The sequence below is a fragment of the Heptranchias perlo genome, unplaced genomic scaffold, assembly GCF_035084215.1.
Source record: "Heptranchias perlo isolate sHepPer1 unplaced genomic scaffold, sHepPer1.hap1 HAP1_SCAFFOLD_184, whole genome shotgun sequence".
Taxonomy (NCBI): domain Eukaryota; kingdom Metazoa; phylum Chordata; class Chondrichthyes; order Hexanchiformes; family Hexanchidae; genus Heptranchias; species Heptranchias perlo.
The window spans coordinates 239,427-261,873 of record NW_027139120.1 but is presented as its reverse complement, the minus strand read 5'-3'; the positions used below and the strand labels follow the sequence as shown (position 1 = coordinate 261,873).

Here is a 22,447-nt window from a genome sequence, read left to right as displayed (position 1 = left end):
CACAGTGATCAGTTTGTGTTCGAGTGTGTGTTAGTGTGGTATATCAGACTGTCACAGTGATCAGTTTGTGTTAGAGTGTGTGTTAGTGTGGTATATCAGACTGTCACAGTGATCAGTTAGTGTTCGAGTGTGTGTTAGTGTGGTATATCAGACTGTCACAGTGATCAGTTAGTGTTCGAGTGTGAGTTAGTGTGGTATATCAGACTGTCACAGTGATCAGTTTGTGTTCGAGTGTGAGTTAGTGTGGTGTATCAGACTGTCACAGTGATCAGTTAGTGTTCGAGTGTGAGTTAGTGTGGTATATCAGACTGTCACAGTGATCAGTTAGTGTTCGAGTGTGTGTTAGTGTGGTATATCAGACTGTCACAGTGATCAGTTAGTGTTCGAGTGTGAGTTAGTGTGGTGTATCAGACTGTCACAGTGATCAGTTTGTGTTCGAGTGTGTGTTAGTGTGGTGTATCAGACTGTCACAGTGATCAGTTTGTGTTCGAGTGTGTGTTAGTGTGGTGTATCAGACTGTCACAGTGATCAGTTAGTGTTCGAGTGTGTGTTAGTGTGGTGTATCAGACTGTCACAGTGATCAGTTAGTGTTAGAGTGTGTGTTAGTGTGGTGTATCAGACTGTCACAGTGATCAGTTAGTGTTCGAGTGTGAGTTAGTGTGGTATATCAGACTGTCACAGTGATCAGTTAGTGTTAGAGTGTGAGTTAGTGTGGTATATCAGACTGTCACAGTGATCAGTTAGTGTTCGAGTGTGTGTTAGTGTGGTATATCAGACTGTCACAGTGATCAGTTAGTGTTCGAGTGTGAGTTAGTGTGGTGTATCAGACTGTCACAGTGATCAGTTAGTGTTCGAGTGTGTGTTAGTGTGGTATATCAGACTGTCACAGTGATCAGTTTGTGTTAGAGTGTGTGTTAGTGTGGTATATCAGACTGTCACAGTGATCAGTTTGTGTTAGAGTGTGAGTTAGTGTGGTATATCAGACTGTCACAGTGATCAGTTTGTGTTCGAGTGTGTGTTAGTGTGGTATATCAGACTGTCACAGTGATCAGTTTGTGTTAGAGTGTGTGTTAGTGTGGTATATCAGACTGTCACAGTGATCAGTTAGTGTTCGAGTGTGTGTTAGTGTGGTATATCAGACTGTCACAGTGATCAGTTAGTGTTCGAGTGTGAGTTAGTGTGGTATATCAGACTGTCACAGTGATCAGTTTGTGTGAGAGTGTGTGTTAGTGTGGTATATCAGACTGTCACAGTGATCAGTTAGTGTTCGAGTGTGTGTTAGTGTGGTATATCAGACTGTCACAGTGATCAGTTTGTGTTCGAGTGTGAGTTAGTGTGGTATATCAGACTGTCACAGTGATCAGTTAGTGTTCGAGTGTGTGTTAGTGTGGTATATCAGACTGTCACAGTGATCAGTTTGTGTTAGAGTGTGTGTTAGTGTGGTGTATCAGACTGTCACAGTGATCAGTTTGTGTTCGAGTGTGTGTTAGTGTGGTGTATCAGACTGTCACAGTGATCAGTTAGTGTTCGAGTGTGTGTTAGTGTGGTATATCAGACTGTCACAGTGATCAGTTAGTGTTCGAGTGTGTGTTAGTGTGGTATATCAGACTGTCACAGTGATCAGTTTGTGTTAGAGTGTGTGTTAGTGTGGTATATCAGACTGTCACAGTGATCAGTTTGTGTTAGAGTGTGTGTTAGTGTGGTGTATCAGACTGTCACAGTGATCAGTTTGTGTTCGAGTGTGTGTTAGTGTGGTGTATCAGACTGTCACAGTGATCAGTTAGTGTTCGAGTGTGTGTTAGTGTGGTATATCAGACTGTCACAGTGATCAGTTTGTGTTCGAGTGTGTGTTAGTGTGGTATATCAGACTGTCACAGTGATCAGTTTGTGTTCGAGTGTGAGTTAGTGTGGTGTATCAGACTGTCACAGTGATCAGTTAGTGTTCGAGTGTGAGTTAGTGTGGTATATCAGACTGTCACAGTGATCAGTTAGTGTTCGAGTGTGAGTTCGTGTGGTATATCAGACTGTCACAGTGATCAGTTTGTGTTCGAGTGTGTGTTAGTGTGGTGTATCAGACTGTCACAGTGATCAGTTTGTGTTCGAGTGTGTGTTAGTGTGGTGTATCAGACTGTCACAGTGATCAGTTTGTGTTCGAGTGTGAGTTAGTGTGGTGTATCAGACTGTCACAGTGATCAGTTAGTGTTCGAGTTTGAGTTAGTGTGGTATATCAGACTGTCACAGTGATCAGTTTGTGTTCGAGTGTGAGTTAGTGTGGTGTATCAGACTGTCACAGTGATCAGTTAGTGTTCGAGTGTGAGTTAGTGTGGTATATCAGACTGTCACAGTGATCAGTTTGTGTTCGAGTGTGAGTTAGTGTGGTGTATCAGACTGTCACAGTGATCAGTTAGTGTTCGAGTGTGAGTTAGTGTGGTGTATCAGACTGTCACAGTGATCAGTTAGTGTTAGAGTGTGAGTTAGTGTGGTATATCAGACTGTCACAGTGATCAGTTAGTGTTAGAGTGTGTGTTAGTGTGGTATATCAGACTGTCACAGTGATCAGTTTGTGTTCGAGTGTGAGTTAGTGTGGTATATCAGACTGTCACAGTGATCAGTTAGTGTTCGAGTGTGTGTTAGTGTGGTATATCAGACTGTCACAGTGATCAGTTTGTGTTCGAGTGTGAGTTAGTGTGGTGTATCAGACTGTCACAGTGATCAGTTAGTGTTCGAGTGTGTGTTAGTGTGGTATATCAGACTGTCACAGTGATCAGTTTGTGTTAGAGTGTGTGTTAGTGTGGTATATCAGACTGTCACAGTGATCAGTTTGTGTTAGAGTGTGTGTTAGTGTGGTGTATCAGACTGTCACAGTGATCAGTTTGTGTTCGAGTGTGTGTTAGTGTGGTGTATCAGACTGTCACAGTGATCAGTTAGTGTTCGAGTGTGTGTTAGTGTGGTATATCAGACTGTCACAGTGATCAGTTTGTGTTCGAGTGTGTGTTAGTGTGGTATATCAGACTGTCACAGTGATCAGTTTGTGTTCGAGTGTGAGTTAGTGTGGTGTATCAGACTGTCACAGTGATCAGTTTGTGTTCGAGTGTGAGTTAGTGTGGTGTATCAGACTGTCACAGTGATCAGTTAGTGTTCGAGTGTGAGTTAGTGTGGTATATCAGACTGTCACAGTGATCAGTTAGTGTTCGAGTGTGTGTTAGTGTGGTGTATCAGACTGTCACAGTGATCAGTTTGTGTTCGAGTGTGAGTTAGTGTGGTGTATCAGACTGTCACAGTGATCAGTTTGTGTTCGAGTGTGAGTTAGTGTGGTGTATCAGACTGTCACAGTGATCAGTTAGTGTTCGAGTGTGAGTTAGTGTGGTATATCAGACTGTCACAGTGATCAGTTAGTGTTCGAGTGTGTGTTAGTGTGGTATATCAGACTGTCACAGTGATCAGTTAGTGTTCGAGTGTGAGTTAGTGTGGTGTATCAGACTGTCACAGTGATCAGTTTGTGTTCGAGTGTGTGTTAGTGTGGTGTATCAGACTGTCACAGTGATCAGTTTGTGTTCGAGTGTGTGTTAGTGTGGTGTATCAGACTGTCACAGTGATCAGTTAGTGTTCGAGTGTGTGTTAGTGTGGTGTATCAGACTGTCACAGTGATCAGTTAGTGTTAGAGTGTGTGTTAGTGTGGTGTATCAGACTGTCACAGTGATCAGTTAGTGTTCGAGTGTGAGTTAGTGTGGTATATCAGACTGTCACAGTGATCAGTTAGTGTTAGAGTGTGAGTTAGTGTGGTATATCGACTGTCACAGTGATCAGTTAGTGTTCGAGTGTGTGTTAGTGTGGTATATCAGACTGTCACAGTGATCAGTTAGTGTTCGAGTGTGAGTTAGTGTGGTGTATCAGACTGTCACAGTGATCAGTTAGTGTTCGAGTGTGTGTTAGTGTGGTATATCAGACTGTCACAGTGATCAGTTTGTGTTAGAGTGTGTGTTAGTGTGGTATATCAGACTGTCACAGTGATCAGTTTGTGTTAGAGTGTGAGTTAGTGTGGTATATCAGACTGTCACAGTGATCAGTTTGTGTTCGAGTGTGTGTTAGTGTGGTATATCAGACTGTCACAGTGATCAGTTTGTGTTAGAGTGTGTGTTAGTGTGGTATATCAGACTGTCACAGTGATCAGTTAGTGTTCGAGTGTGTGTTAGTGTGGTATATCAGACTGTCACAGTGATCAGTTAGTGTTCGAGTGTGAGTTAGTGTGGTATATCAGACTGTCACAGTGATCAGTTTGTGTTAGAGTGTGTGTTAGTGTGGTATATCAGACTGTCACAGTGATCAGTTAGTGTTCGAGTGTGTGTTAGTGTGGTATATCAGACTGTCACAGTGATCAGTTTGTGTTCGAGTGTGAGTTAGTGTGGTATATCAGACTGTCACAGTGATCAGTTAGTGTTCGAGTGTGTGTTAGTGTGGTATATCAGACTGTCACAGTGATCAGTTTGTGTGAGAGTGTGTGTTAGTGTGGTGTATCAGACTGTCACAGTGATCAGTTTGTGTTCGAGTGTGTGTTAGTGTGGTGTATCAGACTGTCACAGTGATCAGTTAGTGTTCGAGTGTGTGTTAGTGTGGTATATCAGACTGTCACAGTGATCAGTTAGTGTTCGAGTGTGTGTTAGTGTGGTATATCAGACTGTCACAGTGATCAGTTAGTGTTAGAGTGTGAGTTAGTGTGGTATATCAGACTGTCACAGTGATCAGTTAGTGTTCGAGTGTGAGTTAGTGTGGTATATCAGACTGTCACAGTGATCAGTTAGTGTTCGAGTGTGTGTTAGTGTGGTGTATCAGACTGTCACAGTGATCAGTTAGTGTTCGAGTGTGTGTTAGTGTGGTGTATCAGACTGTCACAGTGATCAGTTTGTGTTCGAGTGTGAGTTAGTGTGGTATATCAGACTGTCACAGTGATCAGTTTGTGTTAGAGTGTGAGTTAGTGTGGTATATCAGACTGTCACAGTGATCAGTTTGTGTTCGAGTGTGTGTTAGTGTGGTATATCAGAATGTCACAGTGATCAGTTTGTGTTAGAGTGTGAGTTAGTGTGGTATATCAGACTGTCACAGTGATCAGTTAGTGTTCGAGTGTGTGTTAGTGTGGTATATCAGACTGTCACAGTGATCAGTTTGTGTTAGAGTGTGAGTTAGTGTGGTATATCAGACTGTCACAGTGATCAGTTAGTGTTCGAGTGTGAGTTAGTGTGGTATATCAGACTGTCACAGTGATCAGTTAGTGTTCGAGTGTGTGTTAGTGTGGTATATCAGACTGTCACAGTGATCAGTTAGTGTTCGAGTGTGTGTTAGTGTGGTATATCAGACTGTCACAGTGATCAGTTTGTGTTCGAGTGTGAGTTAGTGTGGTGTATCAGACTGTCACAGTGATCAGTTTGTGTTCGAGTGTGAGTTAGTGTGGTGTATCAGACTGTCACAGTGATCAGTTTGTGTTAGAGTGTGTGTTAGTGTGGTATATCAGACTGTCACAGTGATCAGTTTGTGTTCGAGTGTGTGTTAGTGTGGTATATCAGACTGTCACAGTGATCAGTTTGTGTTAGAGTGTGAGTTAGTGTGGTATATCAGACTGTCACAGTGATCAGTTTGTGTTCGAGTGTGAGTTAGTGTGGTATATCAGACTGTCACAGTGATCAGTTTGTGTTAGAGTGTGAGTTAGTGTGGTATATCAGACTGTCACAGTGATCAGTTAGTGTTCGAGTGTGTGTTAGTGTGGTATATCAGACTGTCACAGTGATCAGTTAGTGTTCGAGTGTGTGTTAGTGTGGTATATCAGACTGTCACAGTGATCAGTTTGTGTTCGAGTGTGAGTTAGTGTGGTGTATCAGACTGTCACAGTGATCAGTTTGTGTTCGAGTGTGAGTTAGTGTGGTATATCAGACTGTCACAGTGATCAGTTAGTGTTCGAGTGTGTGTTAGTGTGGTATATCAGACTGTCACAGTGATCAGTTTGTGTTCGAGTGTGTGTTAGTGTGGTATATCAGACTGTCACAGTGATCAGTTTGTGTTCGAGTGTGTGTTAGTGTGGTATATCAGACTGTCACAGTGATCAGTTAGTGTTCGAGTGTGTGTTAGTGTGGTATATCAGACTGTCACAGTGATCAGTTAGTGTTAGAGTGTGTGTTAGTGTGGTATATCAGACTGTCACAGTGATCAGTTTGTGTTAGAGTGTGTGTTAGTGTGGTATATCAGACTGTCACAGTGATCAGTTTGTGTTAGAGTGTGTGTTAGTGTGGTATATCAGACTGTCACAGTGATCAGTTAGTGTTCGAGTGTGAGTTAGTGTGGTATATCAGACTGTCACAGTGATCAGTTAGTGTTCGAGTGTGTGTTAGTGTGGTATATCAGACTGTCACAGTGATCAGTTTGTGTTCGAGTGTGTGTTAGTGTGGTATATCAGACTGTCACAGTGATCAGTTTGTGTTCGAGTGTGTGTTAGTGTGGTATATCAGACTGTCACAGTGATCAGTTAGTGTTCGAGTGTGAGTTAGTGTGGTGTATCAGACTGTCACAGTGATCAGTTAGTGTTCGAGTGTGAGTTAGTGTGGTATATCAGACTGTCACAGTGATCAGTTAGTGTTAGAGTGTGAGTTAGTGTGGTATATCAGACTGTCACAGTGATCAGTTAGTGTTCGAGTGTGTGTTAGTGTGGTATATCAGACTGTCACAGTGATCAGTTAGTGTTCGAGTGTGAGTTAGTGTGGTGTATCAGACTGTCACAGTGATCAGTTAGTGTTCGAGTGTGTGTTAGTGTGGTATATCAGACTGTCACAGTGATCAGTTTGTGTTAGAGTGTGTGTTAGTGTGGTATATCAGACTGTCACAGTGATCAGTTTGTGTTAGAGTGTGAGTTAGTGTGGTATATCAGACTGTCACAGTGATCAGTTTGTGTTCGAGTGTGTGTTAGTGTGGTATATCAGACTGTCACAGTGATCAGTTTGTGTTAGAGTGTGTGTTAGTGTGGTATATCAGACTGTCACAGTGATCAGTTAGTGTTCGAGTGTGTGTTAGTGTGGTATATCAGACTGTCACAGTGATCAGTTAGTGTTCGAGTGTGAGTTAGTGTGGTATATCAGACTGTCACAGTGATCAGTTTGTGTTAGAGTGTGTGTTAGTGTGGTATATCAGACTGTCACAGTGATCAGTTAGTGTTCGAATGTGTGTTAGTGTGGTATATCAGACTGTCACAGTGATCAGTTTGTGTTCGAGTGTGAGTTAGTGTGGTATATCAGACTGTCACAGTGATCAGTTAGTGTTCGAGTGTGTGTTAGTGTGGTATATCAGACTGTCACAGTGATCAGTTTGTGTTAGAGTGTGTGTTAGTGTGGTGTATCAGACTGTCACAGTGATCAGTTTGTGTTCGAGTGTGTGTTAGTGTGGTGTATCAGACTGTCACAGTGATCAGTTAGTGTTCGAGTGTGTGTTAGTGTGGTATATCAGACTGTCACAGTGATCAGTTAGTGTTCGAGTGTGTGTTAGTGTGGTATATCAGACTGTCACAGTGATCAGTTAGTGTTAGAGTGTGAGTTAGTGTGGTATATCAGACTGTCACAGTGATCAGTTAGTGTTCGAGTGTGAGTTAGTGTGGTATATCAGACTGTCACAGTGATCAGTTAGTGTTCGAGTGTGTGTTAGTGTGGTGTATCAGACTGTCACAGTGATCAGTTAGTGTTCGAGTGTGTGTTAGTGTGGTGTATCAGACTGTCACAGTGATCAGTTTGTGTTCGAGTGTGAGTTAGTGTGGTATATCAGACTGTCACAGTGATCAGTTTGTGTTAGAGTGTGAGTTAGTGTGGTATATCAGACTGTCACAGTGATCAGTTTGTGTTCGAGTGTGTGTTAGTGTGGTATATCAGAATGTCACAGTGATCAGTTTGTGTTAGAGTGTGAGTTAGTGTGGTATATCAGACTGTCACAGTGATCAGTTAGTGTTCGAGTGTGTGTTAGTGTGGTATATCAGACTGTCACAGTGATCAGTTTGTGTTAGAGTGTGAGTTAGTGTGGTATATCAGACTGTCACAGTGATCAGTTAGTGTTCGAGTGTGAGTTAGTGTGGTATATCAGACTGTCACAGTGATCAGTTAGTGTTCGAGTGTGTGTTAGTGTGGTATATCAGACTGTCACAGTGATCAGTTAGTGTTCGAGTGTGTGTTAGTGTGGTATATCAGACTGTCACAGTGATCAGTTTGTGTTCGAGTGTGAGTTAGTGTGGTGTATCAGACTGTCACAGTGATCAGTTTGTGTTCGAGTGTGAGTTAGTGTGGTGTATCAGACTGTCACAGTGATCAGTTTGTGTTAGAGTGTGTGTTAGTGTGGTATATCAGACTGTCACAGTGATCAGTTTGTGTTCGAGTGTGTGTTAGTGTGGTATATCAGACTGTCACAGTGATCAGTTTGTGTTAGAGTGTGAGTTAGTGTGGTATATCAGACTGTCACAGTGATCAGTTTGTGTTCGAGTGTGAGTTAGTGTGGTATATCAGACTGTCACAGTGATCAGTTTGTGTTAGAGTGTGAGTTAGTGTGGTATATCAGACTGTCACAGTGATCAGTTAGTGTTCGAGTGTGTGTTAGTGTGGTATATCAGACTGTCACAGTGATCAGTTAGTGTTCGAGTGTGTGTTAGTGTGGTATATCAGACTGTCACAGTGATCAGTTTGTGTTCGAGTGTGAGTTAGTGTGGTGTATCAGACTGTCACAGTGATCAGTTTGTGTTCGAGTGTGAGTTAGTGTGGTATATCAGACTGTCACAGTGATCAGTTAGTGTTCGAGTGTGTGTTAGTGTGGTATATCAGACTGTCACAGTGATCAGTTTGTGTTCGAGTGTGTGTTAGTGTGGTATATCAGACTGTCACAGTGATCAGTTTGTGTTCGAGTGTGTGTTAGTGTGGTATATCAGACTGTCACAGTGATCAGTTAGTGTTCGAGTGTGTGTTAGTGTGGTATATCAGACTGTCACAGTGATCAGTTAGTGTTAGAGTGTGTGTTAGTGTGGTATATCAGACTGTCACAGTGATCAGTTTGTGTTAGAGTGTGTGTTAGTGTGGTATATCAGACTGTCACAGTGATCAGTTTGTGTTAGAGTGTGTGTTAGTGTGGTATATCAGACTGTCACAGTGATCAGTTAGTGTTCGAGTGTGAGTTAGTGTGGTATATCAGACTGTCACAGTGATCAGTTAGTGTTCGAGTGTGTGTTAGTGTGGTATATCAGACTGTCACAGTGATCAGTTTGTGTTCGAGTGTGTGTTAGTGTGGTATATCAGACTGTCACAGTGATCAGTTTGTGTTCGAGTGTGTGTTAGTGTGGTATATCAGACTGTCACAGTGATCAGTTAGTGTTCGAGTGTGAGTTAGTGTGGTGTATCAGACTGTCACAGTGATCAGTTAGTGTTCGAGTGTGTGTTAGTGTGGTGTATCAGACTGTCACAGTGATCAGTTAGTGTTCGAGTGTGAGTTAGTGTGGTATATCAGACTGTCACAGTGATCAGTTTGTGTTCGAGTGTGTGTTAGTGTGGTATATCAGACTGTCACAGTGATCAGTTAGTGTTCGAGTGTGTGTTAGTGTGGTGTATCAGACTGTCACAGTGATCAGTTAGTGTTCGAGTGTGAGTTAGTGTGGTGTATCAGACTGTCACAGTGATCAGTTTGTGTTCGAGTGTGTGTTAGTGTGGTATATCAGACTGTCACAGTGATCAGTTTGTGTTCGAGTGTGTGTTAGTGTGGTGTATCAGACTGTCACAGTGATCAGTTTGTGTTCGAGTGTGTGTTAGTGTGGTGTATCAGACTGTCACAGTGATCAGTTTGTGTTAGAGTGTGAGTTAGTGTGGTATATCAGACTGTCACAGTGATCAGTTTGTGTTAGAGTGTGTGTTAGTGTGGTATATCAGACTGTCACAGTGATCAGTTTGTGTTAGAGTGTGTGTTAGTGTGGTATATCAGACTGTCACAGTGATCAGTTTGTGTTAGAGTGTGTGTTAGTGTGGTATATCAGACTGTCACAGTGATCAGTTTGTGTTCGACTGTGTGTTAGTGTGGTATATCAGACTGTCACAGTGATCAGTTAGTGTTCGAGTGTGAGTTAGTGTGGTATATCAGACTGTCACAGTGATCAGTTTGTGTTCGACTGTGTGTTAGTGTGGTATATCAGACTGTCACAGTGATCAGTTAGTGTTCGAGTGTGTGTTAGTGTGGTGTATCAGACTGTCACAGTGATCAGTTTGTGTTCGAGTGTGTGTTAGTGTGGTATATCAGACTGTCACAGTGATCAGTTTGTGTTCGAGTGTGAGTTAGTGTGGTATATCAGACTGTCACAGTGATCAGTTTGTGTTAGAGTGTGTGTTAGTGTGGTATATCAGACTGTCACAGTGATCAGTTAGTGTTCGAGTGTGAGTTAGTGTGGTATATCAGACTGTCACAGTGATCAGTTAGTGTTCGAGTGTGTGTTAGTGTGGTATATCAGACTGTCACAGTGATCAGTTTGTGTTAGAGTGTGTGTTAGTGTGGTATATCAGACTGTCACAGTGATCAGTTTGTGTTAGAGTGTGAGTTAGTGTGGTGTATCAGACTGTCACAGTGATCAGTTAGTGTTCGAGTGTGTGTTAGTGTGGTGTATCAGACTGTCACAGTGATCAGTTAGTGTTCGAGTGTGTGTTAGTGTGGTGTATCAGACTGTCACAGTGATCAGTTAGTGTTCGAGTGTGTGTTAGTGTGGTATATCAGACTGTCACAGTGATCAGTTAGTGTTCGAGTGTGAGTTAGTGTGGTATATCAGACTGTCACAGTGATCAGTTAGTGTTCGAGTGTGTGTTAGTGTGGTATATCAGACTGTCACAGTGATCAGTTTGTGTTAGAGTGTGTGTTAGTGTGGTATATCAGACTGTCACAGTGATCAGTTTGTGTTAGAGTGTGAGTTAGTGTGGTGTATCAGACTGTCACAGTGATCAGTTAGTGTTCGAGTGTGTGTTAGTGTGGTATATCAGACTGTCACAGTGATCAGTTTGTGTTCGAGTGTGAGTTAGTGTGGTGTATCAGACTGTCACAGTGATCAGTTTGTGTTCGAGTGTGTGTTAGTGTGGTATATCAGACTGTCACAGTGATCAGTTTGTGTTAGAGTGTGTGTTAGTGTGGTATATCAGACTGTCACAGTGATCAGTTTGTGTTAGAGTGTGTGTTAGTGTGGTATATCAGACTGTCACAGTGATCAGTTAGTGTTCGAGTGTGTGTTAGTGTGGTATATCAGACTGTCACAGTGATCAGTTTGTGTTCGAGTGTGTGTTAGTGTGGTATATCAGACTGTCACAGTGATCAGTTTGTGTTCGAGTGTGTGTTAGTGTGGTATATCAGACTGTCACAGTGATCAGTTAGTGTTCGAGTGTGTGTTAGTGTGGTGTATCAGACTGTCACAGTGATCAGTTTGTGTTCGAGTGTGTGTTAGTGTGGTGTATCAGACTGTCACAGTGATCAGTTAGTGTTCGAGTGTGTGTTAGTGTGGTATATCAGACTGTCACAGTGATCAGTTTGTGTTCGAGTGTGTGTTAGTGTGGTATATCAGACTGTCACAGTGTTCAGTTTGTGTTCGAGTGTGAGTTAGTGTGGTATATCAGACTGTCACAGTGATCAGTTTGTGTTCGAGTGTGAGTTAGTGTGGTATATCAGACTGTCACAGTGATCAGTTTGTGTTAGAGTGTGTGTTAGTGTGGTATATCAGACTGTCACAGTGATCAGTTAGTGTTCGAGTGTGTGTTAGTGTGGTATATCAGACTGTCACAGTGATCAGTTTGTGTTCGAGTGTGTGTTAGTGTGGTATATCAGACTGTCACAGTGATCAGTTAGTGTTCGAGTGTGTGTTAGTGTGGTATATCAGACTGTCACAGTGATCAGTTTGTTTTTTCAGTTGATAAAAAGAGAGCAAATAGAATATGAGAGTAAAAAACAAGAAATATAAAAACAGATTGTAAGAGCTTCTACAAGTAAGTAAAAAGGAAGAGATCAGCAAAATTAAATGTGGGTCCCTTAGAGGCTGAGACAGGAGAAATTATAATGGGGAATAAGAAGAGACATTAATCAAATATTTTGTATCTGTCTTCACAGTAGAAGACACAAAAAAATACCAAAAATAGTGGGGAACCAAGGGGCTAATGAGAGTGAGGAACTTAAAGTAATTAATATTAGTAAAGAAAAAGTACTAGAGAAATTAATGGGACTAAAAGCCGACAAATCCTTTGGACCTGATGGCCTACATCCGAGGGTTCTAAAAGAGGTGGCTGCAGAGATAGTGGATGCATTGGTTGTGATCTTCCAGAATTCCCTAGGTCCTAGTGGATTGGAAGGTAGCAAATGTAACCCCGCTATTTAAGAAATGAGGGAAAGAGAAAACAGGGAACTACAGGCCAGTTAGCCTGACCTCAGTCGTCAGGAAAATGCTGGAATCCATTATTAAGGAAGTGGTAACAGGGCACTGAGACCATCATAATATGATTGGACAGAGTCAACATGGTTTTATGAAAGGGAAATCATGTTTGACAAATTTATTCGTGTTTTTTGAGGATGTAACTAGCAGGGTAGATAAAGGGGAGCCAGTGGATGTTGTATATTTGGATTTTCAAAAGGCATTCGATAAGGTGCCACATAAAAGGTTGTTAAACAAGATAAGGGCTCATGGGGTTGGGGGTAATGTATTAGCATGGATAGAGGATTGGTTAACGGACAGAAAACAGAGAGTAGGATAAACGGGTCATTCTCGGGTTGGCAGGCTGTAACTAGTGGGGTGCCACAAGGATCAGTGCTTGGGCCTCAGCTATTTACAATCTATATTAATGACTTGGATGAAGGGACCGAGTGTAATGTATCCAAGTTTGCTGATGATACAAAGTTAGGTGGGAAAGTAAGCTGTGAGGAGGACACAGAGTCTGCAAAGGGATAGAGACAGGTTAAGTGAGTGGGCAAGAAGGTGGCAGATGGAGTATAATGTGGGGAAATGTGAGGTTATTCACTTTGGTAAGAAGAATAGAAAAACAGAATTTTTTTAAATGGTGAGAAACTATGAAACGTTGGTGTTCAGAGGGATTTGGGAGTCCTTGTACAAGAAACACAAAAAGTTAACATGCAGGTACAGCAAGCTATTAGGAAGGCAAATGGAATGTTGGCCTTTATTGCAAGGGGGTTTGGAGTATAAGAGTTTCTTTTATTCGTCCATGGGATGTGGGTGTCGCTGGCAGGGCCAACATTTATTGCCCATCCCTAATTGCCCTTGAGAAGGTGGTGGTGAGCCGCCTTCTTGAACCGCTGCAGTCCGTGTGGTGAAGGTTCTCCCACAGTGCTGTTAGGAAGGGAGTTCCAGGATTTTGACCCAGCGACAATGAAGGAACGGCGATATATTTCCAAGTCGGGATGGTGTGTGACTTGGAGGGGAACGTGCAGGTGGTGTTGTTCCCATGTGCCTGCTGCCCTTGCCCTTCTAGGTGGTAGAGGTCGCGGGTTTGGGAGGTGCTGTTGAAGAAGCCTTGGCGAGTTGCTGCAGTGCATCCTGTGGATGGTACACACTGCAGCCACAGTGCGCCAGTGGTGAAGGGAGTGAATGTTTAAGGTGGTGGATGGGGTGTCAGTCAAGCGGGCTGCTTTGTCCTGGATGTTGTTGAGCTTCTTGAGTGTTGTTGGAGCTGCACTCATCCAGGCAAGTGGAGAGTATTCCATCACACTCCTGACTTGTGCCTTGTAGATGGTGGAAAGGCTTTGGGGAGTCAGGAGGTGAGTCACTCACCGTAGAATACCCAGCCTCTGACCTGCTCTCGTGGCCACAGTATTTATGTGGCTGGTCCAATTAAATTTCTGGTCAATGGTGACCCCCAGGATGTTGATGGTGGGGGATTCGGCGATGGTAATGCCATTGAATATCAAGGGCAGATGGTTAGACTCTCTCTTGTTGAGATGGTCATTGCCTGGCACTTGTCTGGCGCGAATGTTACTTGCCACTTATCAGCCTCAAGCCTGGATGTTGTCCAGGTCTTGCTGCATGAGGGCACAGACTGCTTCATTATCTGAGGGGTTGCGAATGGAACTGAACACTGTGCAATCATCAATGAACATCCCCATTTCTGACCTTATGATGGAGGAAAGGTCATTGATGAAGCAGCTGAAGATGGTTGGGCCTAGGACACTGCCCTGAGGAACTCATGCAGCAATGTCCTGGGTCTGAGATGATTGGCCTCCAACAACCACTACCATCTTCCTTTGTGCTAGGTATGACTCCAGCCACTGAAGAGTTTTCCCCCTGATTCCCATTGACTTCAATTTTACTGGGGCTCATTGGTGCCTCACTCAGTCAAATGCTGCCTTGATGTCAAGGGCAGTCACTCTCACCTCACCTCTGGAATTCAGCTCTTTTGTCCAGTTTGGAGTAAGGAATTCTTACTACAATTGTGCAGGGCTTTGGTGAGACCTCACCTGGAGTATTGCGTACAGTTTTGGTCTCCTTATCTAAGGAAGGATATACTTACCTTAGAGGCGGTGCAACGAAGGTTCACTAGATTAATTCCTGGGATGAGAGGGTTGTCCTTTGAGGAGAGATTGAATAGAATGGGCCTATACTCACTGGAGTTCAGAAGAATGAGAGGTGATCTCATTGAAACATAAGATTCTGATGGGGCTTGACAGGGTAGATACTGAGAGGTTGTTTCCCCTGGCTGGAGAGTCTCGAACTAGGGGTCATAGTCTCAGGATAAGAGGTTGGCCATTTAAGACTGAGATGAGGTGAAATTTCTTCACTCAGAGGGTTGTGAATCTTTGGAATTCCCGACCCCTGAGGGCTGTGGATGCTGAGTAGTTGAATATATTCCAGGCTGAGAGCGATAGATTTTTGGATTCTAAGGGAATCAAGGGATATGGGGATCGGGCGAGAAAGTGGAGTTGAGGTCGAAGATCAGCCATGATCTGATTGAATGGCGGAGCAGGCTCGAGGGACCGTATGGCCTACTCCTGCTCCGATTTCTTATGTTCTTATGTTTAGACTTGATGTGGAGATGCCGGTGATGGACTGGGGTTGACAAATGTAAACAATTTTACAACACCAAGTTATTAATATTAATAAAAATCGTTGGACTATAACTTGGTGTTGTAAAATTGTTTACATATGTTTAGACTGACAGAGTGTGGTATATCAGAGTGTTACTGTGATTGGTTACTTTTATCAGTAGATAAAAACGGAGAAAATAGAATGAGAGTAAACAACAAGAAATATAAAAACAGATTGTAAGAACTTCTACAAGTATATAAAAAGGAAGAGATTAGCGAAAGTAAATGTGGGTCCCTTAGAGGCTGAGACAGGAGAAATTATAATGGGGAATAAGGAAATGGCAGAGACATTAATCAAATATTTTGTATCTGTCTTCACAATAGAAGACACAAAAAACATACCAGAAATAGTGGGGAACCAAGGGGCTAATGAGAGTGAGGAACTTAAAGTAATTAGTATTAGTAAAGAAAAGTACTAGAGAAACTAATGGGACTAAAAGCCGATAAATACACTGGACCTGATGGCCGACATCCGAGGGTTCTAAAAGAGGTGGCTGCAGAGATAGTGGATGCATTGGTTATGATCTTCCAGAATTCCCTAGGTTCTAGAACGGTCCCAGTGGATTGGAAGGTAACAAATGTAACCCCACTATTCAAGAAAGGAGGGAGAGAAAAAACAGGGAACTACAGGCCAGTTTGCCTGACATCAGTCATCGGGAAAATGCTGGAATCCATTATTAAGGACATGGTAACAGGGCACTGAGAACATCATAATATGATTGGACAGAGTCAACATGGTTTTATGAAAGAGAAATCGTGTTTGACAAATTTATTAGAGTTTTATGAGGATGTAACTCGCAGGGTAGATAAAGCGGAATGGGTCATTTTCAGGTTGGCAGGCTGTAACTAGTGGGGTGCTGCAAGGATCAGTGTTTGGGCCTCAGCTATTTACAATCTATATTAATAACTTAGACGAAGGGACCGAGTGTAATTTATCCAAGTTTGCTGATGATACAAAGCTAGGTGGGAAAGTAAGCTGTGAGGAGGACACAAAGTGTTTGCAAAGGGATAGAGACAGGTTAAGTGAGTGGGCAAGAAGGTGGCAGATGAAGTATAATATTTTATTTGTTCATGGGATGTGGGCATCAGTGGCGAGGCCAGTATTTATTGCCCATCTCTAATAATGTGGGGAAATGTGAGGTTATTCACTTTGGTAGGAAGAATAGAAAAACAGAATATTTTTTAAATGGTGAGAAACTATTAAATGTTGGTGTTCAGAGAGATTTGGGTGTCCTCGTACAAGAAACACAGAAAGTTAGCATGCAGGTACAGCAAGCAATTAGGAAGGCAAATGACAAGTTGGCCTTTATTGCAAGTGGGTTGGAGTACAAGAGTAAGGAAGTCTTACTACGATTGTACAGGGCTTTAGTGAGACCTCACCTGGAATACTGCGCACAGTTTTGGTCTCCTTATCTGAGGAAGGATATACTTGCCTTCGAGGCGGTGCAAGATTCACTCGATTAATTCGTGGGTTGAGAGGGTTGTCCAATGAGGAGAGATTGGGCCTATACTCCCTGGAGTTTAGAAGAATGAGAGGTGATCTCATTGAAACATATAAGATTCTGAGGGGGCTTGACAGGGCAGATACTGAGAGGTTGTTTCCCCTGGCTGGAGAGTCTAGAACCAGGGGGCATAGTCTCAGGATAAGGGCTCGGCCATTTAAGACTGAGGAGGAGAAATTTCTTCACTCAGAGGGTTGTGAATCTTTGGACTTCTCTGCCCCAGAGGGCTGTGAATGCTCAGTCGTTGAATATATTCAAGACTGAGATTGATAGATTTTTGGGCTCTAGGGGAATCAAGGGATACGGGGATCGGGCATGAAAGTGGAGTTGAGGTCAAAGATCAGCCATGATCTGATTGAATGGCGGAGCAGGCTCGAGGGGCCGTACAGCCTATTCCTGCTCCGATTTCTTATGTTCTCATGTCCTTATGTTTAGAGTGTGGTATATCAGAGTGTTGCAGTGATCAGTTATGATTAGAGTTTGAGTTGATGTGTTTTATCTGAGTGTTACAGTGTTCAGTTTGTATTAGAGTGTGAGAGAGTGTGTTGTATCAGAGAGTTACAGTCATCGGTCAGTATTAGATTGTGAGAGAGTGTGGTATATCAGAGTGTTACATTGATCAGTTAGTATTGGACTGTGCGAGAGTGTGGTATATCAGTGTTACATTGATCAGTTAGTATTAGACTGTGAGAGAGTGTGGTATATCAGAGTGTTACATTGATCAGTTGGTCATGGACTGAGAGAGAGTGTGGTATATCAGAGTGTTACATTGATCAGTTGGTCATGGACTGAGAGAGAGTGTGGTATATCAGAGTGTTACATTGATCAGTTTGTATTAGAGTGTGATTAAGGTGTGCTTCTCTGCCCCTTTTCCTTCGGATCCTGCACTCTCTCTATTTTTTAGGGGACGATTCGGGAGTGTTCATCGTTGCACCTGCCGATCATCGGGCCTCCAATTGGCCATGAAAATTATCAAAGTGAGATCCGCCAAAGAAAAGGTGGGTGCAGAGATTGCTCCCCATTCAAAACCAGAAATTCCCGTTAAATTCCATTCATTTTTGAGCCATAACTGGGCTGCTCTCCTCAGACCTGCCTTCCGGCATCCAAGGAGCAGAACGATTGTGTCAAGGGTTGAGTGTCATAATTACTGTACACCCCTTACATTAGGACCATGAAACAAGTGGATGGAAGAGTTCAGAGGCCAGAACTCCTGCTGAGCAGCATGTCCAAATTAACCCTGTGACTGAATGATGGGATGCTGACAGGCCTATTAAACAGCATACTGGATGTCCCCATTCTCCATTGGTCCTGCTCTACCGTTACATCAATTTTCTACAAAGAGAATTCCTGGAACTTTTCCTCAAAAAGTTTCAGTAAATTTTATTTCCAAGCATCTGCTGTAAGAACCATCAGTGGCCATTCCTATTCTGATTGATCTTCTCACCTCCTATTCTCCAATACAAACAGTAACAGGAACCCCCTCAAACTGCTCCCTGTCTGAACCGTCTCATCACACATGTTCCCTGTCTGGGCAATTCTGCGATCACCCCCACTCCCCGTGTAACAATAGTCAGCCATCGATCTCAGTCTCCTGGAGCCCCCTGTATTTCCCTTACATTGGATGTTCTCATACCTGGAATCATACAGCCCAGGAGGCCATTCAGCCCATCGTTCTTTGCTGGATCTTTAAAAATGCTATCCAATTAGTTCCACTCCCCTGCTTTTTCTCCACAGTCCTGCAAATTTCTCCTTTTGAAGTATTTATCCAATCCCCTTTTGAAAGTTACTATTGAATCTGCTTCCACCGCCCTTTCAGGCAGTGAATTCCAGATCATAACAATACGCTGCGTCAAAATAATTCTCCTCATCTGCCCTCTGGTTCTTTTGCCAATTGTCTTCAGTCTGTGTCCTTTGGTTACCCGGTCACTTCTCAACAATCTGATTTGGCTCCTTTTTAATTCCACGTCCCCCAGGTTTCTGGATAAAGTGGAGTTCATTACACTGTTTGTAAACAGTGTAAACGTACTTTGATCCCATATGTGGAGGGAGCAGAGTATTCACATTACATCTCTGTTCCTCATTGCAGTTCCGGTGGGTGTAAGATACTGTGTGTGTGTGTGTGCTGGACACTGGAGACCTGAGGGACTGGATGATCCAAGGACCCTTCTTAATTCTCCCATCTGCATTTTAAAGCATGTTGTTGTTGTAATAAAGTATCTGTCTTGTTTGAGTGAGGGGCAGATCCACTCATTGGTTCTCTCGATCAGTTGACTCCCATTGTGATGTTCTCATAAGGAGGGAAGGGACTGATGTTTTTGCAACTCGTTCATACATGTTGTTAACCAGGGGGATGCCATCATTTTCTGGAACGAACAGAATGTGTGGATTGCAGGAGATCAAATTATGGACAGCTGCACCATTCCACACCATGAGTTACAGTGACAAATCTCACAGAACGAGAGAGCTGACAGCTGCACCTCATTATATCATGTCTTCTTCGACCTTTCTCCTGCATTCAGTAAGGTTGACTGCAGCATCCTGATCGAATGTCCCCCATCGACAAGCTCCACGGGACAGGTCTCATGCACTCCCACCTATCAGCAATTACCTATCAATGGCTTCCCTCCAATACGTGTACCAAAGAATCCATACATGGCTCCTTACTCATCCTCATCGAAATGTTCCATTATGGTAACATAATCTACTCTCTCCATTCAGTATCCCCGGTCTCACTCCCACTCACTCTCTCCATTCAGTATCCCCGGTCTCACTCTCCACTCAGTATCCCCGGTCTCACTCCCACTCACTCTCTCCATTCAGTATCCCCGGTCTCACTCCCACTCACTCTCCATTCAGTATCCCCGGTCTCACTCCCACTCACTCTCTCCATTCAGTATCCCCGGTCTCACTCTCCACTCAGTATCCCCGGTCTCACTCCCACTCACTCTCTCCATTCAGTATCCCCGGTCTCACTCCCACTCACTCTCTCCATTCAGTATCCCCGGCCTCACTCCCATTCACTCTCTCCATTCAGTATCCCCGGACTCACTCCCACTCACTCTCTCCATTCAGTATCCCCGGTCTCACTCTCCACTCAGTATCCCCGGTCTCACTCCCACTCACTCTCTCCATTCAGTATCCCCGGTCTCACTCCCACTCACTCTCTCCATTCAGTATCCCCGGTCTCACTCCCACTCACTCTCTCCATTCAGTATCCCCGGTCTCACTCCCATTCACTCTCTCCATTCAGTATCCCCGGTCTCACTCCCATTCACTCTCTCCATTCAGTATCCCCGGTCTCACTCCCACTCACTCTCTCCATTCAGTATTCCCGGTCTCACTCCCACTCACTCTCTCCATTCAGTATTCCCGGTCTCACTCCCACTCACTCTCTCCATTCAGTATCCCCGGTCTCACTCCCACTCACTCTCCATTCAGTATCCCCGGTCTCACTCCCACTCACTCTCTCCATTCAGTATCCCCGGTCTCACTCCCACTCACTCTCTCCATTCAGTATCCCCGGTCTCACTCCCACTCACTCTCTCTATTCAGTATCCCCGGTCTCACTCCCACTCACTCTCTCCATTCAGTATCCCCGGCCTCACTCCCATTCACTCTCTCCATTCAGTATTCCCGGTCTCACTCCCACTCACTCTCTCCATTCAGTATCCCCGGTCTCACTCCCACTCACTCTCCACTCAGTATCCCCGGACTCACTCCCACTCACTCTCCATTCAGTATCCCCGGTCTCACTCCCACTCACTCTCCATTCAGTATCCCCAGACTCACTCCCACTCACTCTCTCCATTCAGTATTCCCGGTCTCACTCCCACTCACTCTCTCCATTCAGTATCCCCGGTCTCACTCCCACTCACTCTCCATTCAGTATCCCCGGTCTCACTCCCACTCACTCTCTCTATTCAGTATCCCCGGTCTCACTCCCACTCACTCTCTCTATTCAGTATCCCCGGCCTCACTCCCACTCATTCTCATTCTCTCCATTCAGTTTCCCCGGTCTCACTCCCACTCACTCTCTCCATTCAGTATCCCCGGTCTCACTCCCACTCACTCTCTCCATTCAGTATTCCCGGTCTCACTCCCACTCACTCTCTCCATTCAATATCCCCGGTCTCACTCCCACTCACTCTCCATTCAGTATCCCCGGTCTCACTCCCACTCACTCTCTCCATTCAGTATCCCCGGTCTCACTCCCACTCACTCTCTCCATTCAGTATTCCCGGTCTCACTCCCACTCACTCTCCATTCAGTATCCCCGGCCTCACTCCCACTCACTCTCTCCATTCAGTATCCCCGGCCTCACTCCCATTCACTCTCTCCATTCAGTATCCCCGGCCTCACTCCCACTCACTCTCTCCATTCAGTATCCCCGGTCTCACTCCCATTCACTCTCTCCATTCAGTATCCCCGGCCTCACTCCCATTCACTCTCTCCATTCAGTATTCCCGGTCTCACTCCCACTCACTCTCTCCATTCAGTATCCCCGGTCTCACTCCCACTCACTCTCTCCATTCAGTATCCCCGGTCTCACTCCCACTCGCTCTCTCCGGAGGGCGTGATTATAACTCCTCCAGCGATGGTGATCAGCTTGGCTGCTCCTTTTGTGTTGAGAGTGAAACATGAAAATGCACAGAGGGTAAATGAGACCTGTCGGCCTCTCTCACCTCATCTCTCCCCATCTCCCTCCTCAGGAGAGTATCAGTAATGAGGTCCAGGTGATGAATCAGTTGAACCATGTGAATCTCATTCAGCTCTACGATGCCTTTGACACCAGGAATGAGATGGTTCTTGTGATGGAGTAGTAAGTATTACTTACACTGATGGTCAAATCACCTGTAAGTACACGTGAGTGTGAACAATCTGCGAGAGTGTACACTATGAGTGTATGTTTTATGTTGTGTATGAGTGTGAATGTTTACACTATGTGTGCATGTGTACTGTGTGTGCATGAGTGTGACTACACTGATGAAAAGTACGTGTGAGTGTGAACGTGTACACTGTGTGCATATGAGAGCAAGTTAGTCGAGTCTTGCCTTGCGACTGCTCGGAAGCAGTAATCATTCGGAATATTTACTATCTTGTGCACATCCTGTTTCAGCTCCATATAGTTTTCATGAACCTCCCCCATCCTCTGACTACTGTCTCACCGTTGAAATACTGAGATTTTCTTACTCTTGTGTTTTGCAGCTTTTTCTAGTCCTTTTTTTGCCCCTTTAGTTGCTTTTTGGATTTCTTATCCATTTTTCCATGGAAAGGGTCGAGATATGATTCATGTTGAATTGTTGCTTTTGTCTTAAAATGAGATTACAAGGGTTTCGAACCCACCTCACATCACAGACACATACTGGGATAAAGAGGGAATCGGTATGTTAATGAACGGCCATTGAAACTATCACCCCTAATGACCTGGGACAACAGAGGATTCATGACCATGTTTCACACTGAGGTTGGGAGGAAATGAAGTCAAACCCACCCAGCGTGAGGTGGAGTAGCCAGGTCGCCATCTATCATGGTGGAGGGAGAGAGGCGGAGGGAGAGAGGCGGGCAGGCGGGCGGAGGGAGAGAGAGGCAGGCAGGGGGGCAGAGAGAGAGAGGCAGGGGGGCAGGACGGGACAGAATGGGACAGTGGGGCGGGGGGGGGGGGGGTGGGGGGAAAGGGCCGGGGGGAGCCATTTTAATTCACTGTGGACAGAGAGAGGTCAGAGGGCAGCTCCCACTATCTGTGGGCATGGGGAACAGAATAAGTGAAACCAGAGCTCCCTGGATGGCGAAAGAGATAGAGAGTAAGATGAAGCAGAAAAAAGAGGGCATATGACAGA

General features: G+C 44.2%; 1 protein-coding gene across 1 annotated transcript in view; it reads left to right on the top strand.

Moving 5' to 3' along the window:
- Positions 1 to 22,447, top strand: part of LOC137309850 (myosin light chain kinase 2, skeletal/cardiac muscle-like) — a 251,228-nt gene that overhangs the window by 15,310 nt on the left and 213,471 nt on the right. Inside the window, exons 3-4 of the mRNA XM_067977865.1 lie at positions 17,515 to 17,608; positions 21,320 to 21,429. Coding sequence (XP_067833966.1) covers positions 17,515 to 17,608; positions 21,320 to 21,429 — 204 coding nt within the window. The remainder of the gene's footprint in view (positions 1 to 17,514; positions 17,609 to 21,319; positions 21,430 to 22,447) is intronic.